The sequence below is a fragment of the Cryptomeria japonica genome, chromosome 8 (genome assembly GCF_030272615.1).
Source record: "Cryptomeria japonica chromosome 8, Sugi_1.0, whole genome shotgun sequence".
Lineage (NCBI taxonomy): Eukaryota > Viridiplantae > Streptophyta > Pinopsida > Cupressales > Cupressaceae > Cryptomeria > Cryptomeria japonica.
In genome coordinates this window covers 724,442,712-724,449,700 of record NC_081412.1, presented here as the reverse complement: position 1 = coordinate 724,449,700, position 6,989 = coordinate 724,442,712, and the positions used below count along the sequence as shown (strand labels likewise).

The 6,989-nt window shown below is 30.2% G+C and overlaps 1 protein-coding gene across 4 annotated transcripts; it reads right to left on the bottom strand.

The window, feature by feature from the left end:
* Nucleotides 1-1,239: 1,239 nt before the first annotated feature.
* Nucleotides 1,240-4,600, bottom strand: LOC131029861 (receptor-like protein 18). Of its 4 annotated transcripts, none has more exons than XM_057960515.2 (3): nt 4,225-4,591; nt 1,579-1,920; nt 1,240-1,442 (listed from the first exon to the last, which is right to left on the bottom strand). In XM_057960515.2, the coding sequence occupies exons 1-2, from the start codon at nt 4,541-4,543 to the stop codon at nt 1,592-1,594; spliced, it is 648 nt and encodes a 215-aa protein (XP_057816498.2). In that variant the 5' UTR covers nt 4,544-4,591; the 3' UTR covers nt 1,240-1,442; nt 1,579-1,591. The 4 variants fall into 4 exon arrangements, with proteins under 4 accessions (XP_057816498.2, XP_059066763.1, XP_057816497.2 ...); XM_059210780.1 differs by having other exon boundaries at nt 1,579-3,091; nt 4,225-4,358; XM_057960514.2 differs by having other exon boundaries at nt 1,579-4,590.
* Between the last annotated feature and the right edge of the window lie 2,389 nt (nt 4,601-6,989).

Here is a 6,989-nt window from a genome sequence, read left to right as displayed (position 1 = left end):
TGTCAAAACATTTTGTAAAATGTCTTAAGATGACATTTTAAAGTAGACACGCTAGATATATGAAATTAAAATTTGTCATTTCCATGAGTGAGTAATTGTTAGATCAAAGAATTGTTATATTTAAAATATGAAATTTTGAACTTTAAATTAAAATTACAAGTTTACAATTTTATTGAAGATGAATAATCTATTCAAGTAAAAAAGAAACAAGATTCTAAATAAGAAATTTATACATATTATTTTAATAGACTAAATTTTAAATTAGTAAATGCATCAAAATAATCAAATTATATAGCAAAATAATACATACAAAACTTAGCTTTAACCCAAAATAAGGTATAGAGATGTCTTTGGACATGCATGTAGCGACCATCAAAGTTCAAACCCCTGCTAGGCCATTGTGGCTAGTAGATCAACTCAGCATATTTATGAATACAAAGCTATGTAAAGGTTAACAATATCATACTTTGACACTAGAAAAAAGTTACTATCTATTGAAATATTTTATTTGAATCATGAAAATATGATCTAATTTGAATTCAATTTTTACTTATTTTCATTTAATTTTTTAGATTTACTTGAATAAATAGATTGAATAATATTCGTACTTTAACCTCATAAAAATATTATTGCCTACTGAAACTTATTTGAATGACAAATAAAATATGATAAAAAAATTTCCATTTAAATTTTTGTTTTACTTTTATACATCCGTTTATCAATATCCCTATTTTGACACTGAAAAAATGTTAATTCTCTATGAAAACATCTTACCTGAATGACGATAAAGTATGATCTAATTCGAGTTAAGAATTTTTTAACATTTAAATTTTCAAGTTTACTTTTTTAGCAGGTTGTCTACCAAGGCAGTTGCAACCAAATGATGGATGTTCGTATCTAGGAAGATGCTGGAAAGAGTTATAGAGTTTGGCCTTACACCTGCGTATTTGTTTGGAAGTATCTAAATGCTTTTCAATAACAGGCGTGTATACAGGTTGAAATTAACAGTGAGTACATTAATACTATTTTATAAGAATTTGGTTTGAAAATAAAATAATATTAATTATGAAAAATAATTTAATCCAACTTAAAAGTAAATCTATTAAATTTTAAACAAAGATTTTATTTTTTACTACATAAAATATGTTTACATAAAACAAATAATGTTTAATTTTTAAATATCATATATTTATAGAAACACAAGATTTAAATAATGATTACAAATTTTTACAAATTAGAGGTTAAAAATGCTTCAAATTTTAGTTATGCTATATTTGAAATAAAAGCTATACATGTAGTTGACTAGCCAGCATAAAAATATATATGGTAATATTAATGCTACCATAAAAAAAAATATATGATAATATGAATGAGCACAATGAATTTGTACAATCTACCCCTTACTGCACCACTAAAAATCTTCAAGTACAGTACTCCAAGATCTGCAAAACATACAAATAAAAAAATTAAAATTATTAAAATATTCTGAAAACAAATAATAAATTGAATGAATTTTCAAACCTAAAAAATAAATTAAAAAAAATAAAAAATAAAAAAAAGGCAAATCTAAGAGCTTACCTGAACAAACTTTTCATATTTTCAAATTGTGGAGCCATGGAAAAAAATATTTCAACACCATATCAACACCATGAAAGTATTTTTCTCCCCACTTCTTTCTTAGTACAATAGATAGCACCACAGCTCCAAAACCAACACCATATGCTAGTCCCACTCCAATCCAATACCACAAACTTTCCTCAATTTGTTCTTCTTCATTGGCAAGTGCATAAATGGAAGGAGGAGTAGGAGCAAAATCTGGCCAAGAGCAATTCCTTCGAAGTGGACATCCCCATAAACTTGGATTTCCTTCATATGAAGAATTTGCGAATGTTGCCATGTGTCCTCCTTGTGGTATTCTATCTGAAAGGTTGTTATTTGATAAGTTTAGGACTTGCAAGTAGCTCAAAGATCCAAGCTCCCATGGAATTTGTCCAGAAAAATGATTTGTAGAAAGGTCTAATGATTCTAGTTGACTAATTTGCACAATACTATTTGGAATTGTTCCATTGAGATTATTCATGGATAGGTTGAGAAACATTAGGCCTTTCAACTTTCCTAATTCAGAAGGAATATTACCACTCAATTGATTGTTGGAGAGATCAATGGCTGCCATGGTGGAAAAAATATATGGATAGTGCTCATCTCTGCCTTTAGAATTCATATTTAATCCATCCTCATACATGATTGTTATCCCTGTTTCAAAACTTGCATAACTTTTACTAAGAAATGGATACTTTTGAACCCTGATAAATCCCTCTTTTGATTCTATCAACATTGCTTGCAAATTGAAAATATTGTGTGGTATAGACCCAGATAGATGATTTGAAGAAAGGTCCAAGATTTGGAGGTGTTTCAGCTGCCCAATTTCTGTAGGAATGTTACCTTCAAAATTATTTTTTCTGGCCGCTAACACTTGCAAATGTAAAAGGTTTCCTATTGAATTTGGAATTTGGCCTTTCAATAGGTTTTGCCCGATATCTAGAAAAAGTAATTTTGTGCAATTTGATATTGAAGGAGGGAATGCCCCGCTCAACTGGTTATCCTTTAGCACTAGTGATTGTAGTTGACTTAGCTGACCAAACTCAGATGGTATCATACCCCCAAAATTATTATTCCCCAAATTCAAAATTTGAAGTGAGGAAAAGTTGGCTATGCTTGAAGGGATTTTTCCATTCAAATGATTATTTTCTAAGTTTAACACTTGCAATGAAGAGTTAACCTGCATGCTTGGGGGAATATTTCCCGTTAGCCAATTATCATTGAGCAACAAAAATTGTATATGAGGTGGCCAAATTGGTGGTATCTGTCCAAACAATGCATTGTTAGACATGTCTACAACCTCTATTGCCTTCCAAGCTGAAGTATTGAGCAAAAGATCACCATGCAGATGATTTCTTGTGAGATTGATGTAGCGTAGTCTCATATCCTGTAACCAAGAGGGAATTTCTCCAACAAGATTGCTGTCAGCTATTTGCAACTCTTCAAGTGAGAATTGAGTTGAAATCCATGAGGGGATTTGACCATCCACCACCTTGCATGATGTCAAAAGCAACCGTGTTAACTGAAATGAGGGAATCCATGTGGGGCTGTTGTTAAGTGCACAATTGGATAAGGACAAATCTGATAATTTGCTAAGGTTATGAAAGAAAAGCTCTGAAATTATCTGATGGTTGTTTAGTGAGAGCTCAAGAAACTCAAGCGTGGAGGGTAGTGTTGAGGAAGAAATATCCTGGCTGAATGAATTCCCATCAGCTCCAAGGTAAGTAAGGGAGGAGAGCCTTGAAAAGGAGGGGGGAAGAGTTCCATTCAGTTGGTTGTCTGAAAGTAACATCACCTCCAGTAAAGAGAGATTGCCCAAGGAATCTGGGATACAACCAGTCAAGTGATTCGCAGCAAGATCTAGATAAGTTAGAGAAGAGAGATAAGAGAGAGAGGAAGGAATGCTTCCTGTGAGTTGATTAGAAGAGAGAGCTAGGTTCATTAGAGAAGAGAGACTAGCAAGAGATGAGGGAATGCTTCCTGTGAGTTGATTCTCCCAGAGATGTAGGAATCTTAGAGAAGAGAGATTAGAGAGAGATGACAAAATGCTTCCTGTGAGTTGATTATTAGAAAGATCTAGACTAGTTAGAAGAGAGAGCTTAGAGAGAGAGGAGGGAATGCTTCCTGTGAGTTGATTATCACAAAGATATAGTTTAGTTAGAGAAGAGAGATTGGAGAGAGAGGAGGGAATGCTTCCTATGAGTTGATTTCTGCAGAGAATTAGCACAGCCAGAGATGAGAGATTAGAGAGAGAGGAGGGAATGCTTCCTGTGAGTTGATTATAAGCAAGCCGTAGGTTAGTTAAAGAATAGAGATGAGAGAGAGAGGAGGGAATGCTGCCTGTGAGTTCGTTATAAGAAAGATGTAGGCTAGTTAGAGAAGAGAGATTAGACAGGGTAGGAGGAATATTCCCACTCAATCTATTATCAGATAAATCTAGTTGTGCAAGAAGAGAGAGATTTGTGAAGCAGGGAGGTATGCTACCTGTGAGGAGATTCGAAGAAAGATCTAGGTAGGTTAAAGGAGAAGAATTAGAGAAAGGAGGAATATCCCCACTCAATCTATTATAAAATAAATCTAGTTGTGCAAGAAGAGAGAGATTTGTGAAGCAGGGAGGAATAGTACCTGTCAATCCCATTCCAGATAGGTTTAAGGTTGCAACAAAAGTGAGGGTGCACAAGCTCCCAGATATGATGCCCTCCATTTCAGTTGAGAGAGAGAATCCTGTAACATTAACAGCAACTACATGATGAGTGGCGTTGTCACAGGATATGCCGTACCAGAGGCAGCAATCTCTTCCTTTCTCCCACGAACTCAGTACACCTGCAGAGTCATTTACGCCGGCTTTGAAGAGCAGAAGAGCATGGGCTTCTCTCTCAATACATCCGCAGCAGAAGCGGAGAAGAAACAGCGTGATAATAGTAAACACAAGTAGGTTGGCCATGGCAGAATGAAAGTAATGAAATGAGATGGAGAGGGCAAATGATTATATCGAAGAAGAGGTGTTGTGTGATGTGTGGAAATAATGAGAAGACAATAACAGGTGTTGACTGTTTTGGCATCTCATCACTTTATGTAGAAGTGGGAGTAATAATTATGAGATTACTTTCCAGATTGTGCAGGAAAATGAGAGGGTAAATAATTTTGTTACTTTCCAGGTGTTGGAGCGCGGATAACTTGTTGCCAGACTTGCCTTGTGGGGATATCTTTGCTTTTCTAAGTGGCCGAAATATTCGGGTGAGCTAGTTCTGCTTTCCAAAGTGGCCGAAATATTCGGGTGAGCTAGTTCTGCTTTCCAAAGTGGCCGAAATATTCGGGTGAGCTAGTTCTGCTTTCCAATAAAAGAAATTTTTGAGAAGACTATTCTTTTCTTTAATCAAATACAGATTTAAAATTTAATTGTAAATGTTTATTTTAATAAAGGAATGGAAGTGCCTACTTTTATCTTGTTCAACTAAATAAATTCTTATATATAATTTTAGAAATAAATTCATTTTTCTTAATATTTTTAGATCTCAAAAGTTATTGGAAAATGTCATTTAGTTTAGTTGATAATTATTATTTTAATTTGAAATATAAATTTATACACATTACAGTTCTTTTAGTTTCAATTTTTTAAGAATTTAGATGTTTCAATAATCTTTTAAACAAATTATTTTCGAATTTAAAAAACTTAAGATTATATTAAAAAATAAAATAATACATTTCATCAATTAAGAGACATAGTCATGAATAAAACTCCTCTAAACTAAGATAACCTTTAAATTCCCTCAAAATTAATTAAACATCATCTAATTCTAACTTTCTAATTTTAATTATGTAATTAATTTATAGATTCATTTTTACCAATTGAAAAAGGAACTCTTCAAATAAATTGATATGCCTATATAATAAACATTCAATAAGATGATCCTAAATTAGACCTAACTCAAACACGGTAAAATTGTAAATAGTATATATTTTAATTGAGAAAATTGCATTTTTTTTATTTCATTCAACTTGTTTAAGTAAAATTGTAAATAGTATATATTTTAATTGAGAAAATTGCACTTTTTAAATTTCTTTCAACTTGTTTACTTGTACAAATAATGGGGTAGCATATAATGGATTTGAAACAATGCAAAGAAAAAATAAAAAATTAAGAAAACTAACATGCACCCAAGAAAATAAAGGCAACAATTATATTACAATAGTCAAATGCAACTCAGTTAATATTGTTAATCTTTAAATAATATTTCTTTCCAAAGTGGTCAACAAAATTCTATTGAGTAGACATCACTAATACAACTCAGTTAATATTGTTAATCTTTAAATAATATTTCTTTCCAAAGTGGTCAACAAAATTCTATTGAGTAAACATCACTAATAAATATGATAAAGACATCACTTTTTTAATGACTAGACTTGTTCCAAGACTTTAATGACTTTTAGAAGATTATACATTTCTAATAAAATAAAGTCTAATAATTTTTAGGCTTAATTATAAAAGATTATTTTAATAAGAAATTGCAATTTTAGATTTATCTTGTTTAATTAAATAATCTATTATATATAATTAAATAAAATAATTCATTTTTCTTATTTTTAGACATTAAAATTAATTAGAATGTATCATTTAATTTAATTGATTCTTATTATTTTAATTTAAAATATAAATTTATAAACAATAATTTTTTAAAGAATTTAGATCTATACAATAATCTTATAACAAATTATTTTCAAACTTAGATATTAATATCATATTTAAAAATAAATTAATTAATCTCATTACAACCTATAAAAAAATGAGGGAATTGAAAAGATATATTAATAAGTTAACCAATTAACATATGTTAATAAGTTAATAAAATTTCTCTAAATTAACATGCCTTTTTAAATTAACCCATTGAGAAAGAAACTCTTTAAATAAATTAATAAGTGCCTAATAATCATTCAATAAAATGATCTTAAATTATACATAACTCAAATATGAGAAAATTGTAAATGATATATATTTATAATTTTAATTTTATTATTTTTTATATTTAAAATTATAAAGACAACACTATGTCAACTACAAAAGTTCAAGCCCCTCTTCCCTTTTGTTATACATACTTGTTGGAATTTTTTAAATTCTATTAAAAAATTATAATATAAAATTCTGAATTTAAGAGTGGCAATACATCTTTGTTTATTGATGCATGTATTTTTCTTATTGCATTCACCTTGTTTAGTTGTGAAAATAATTGGATACAATATATGGATTTGTGAAGATTTTTATTGAAACACTGTAAAGAAAAAATACGCAAATAAGATAGCTAACATCCTACGAAGAATATAAAGGAAGAAATTACATTACAATAGCCCAAGACAACCCAAAATAGGATATATTAAGTGTTGGAGCACATTTT

Excerpts from the sequence above, each read along its gene's own strand:
- LOC131029861 (XM_057960514.2), bottom strand. The coding sequence starts at position 4,543 with ATGGCCAACCTACTTGTGTTTACTATTATCACGCTGTTTCTTCTCCGC.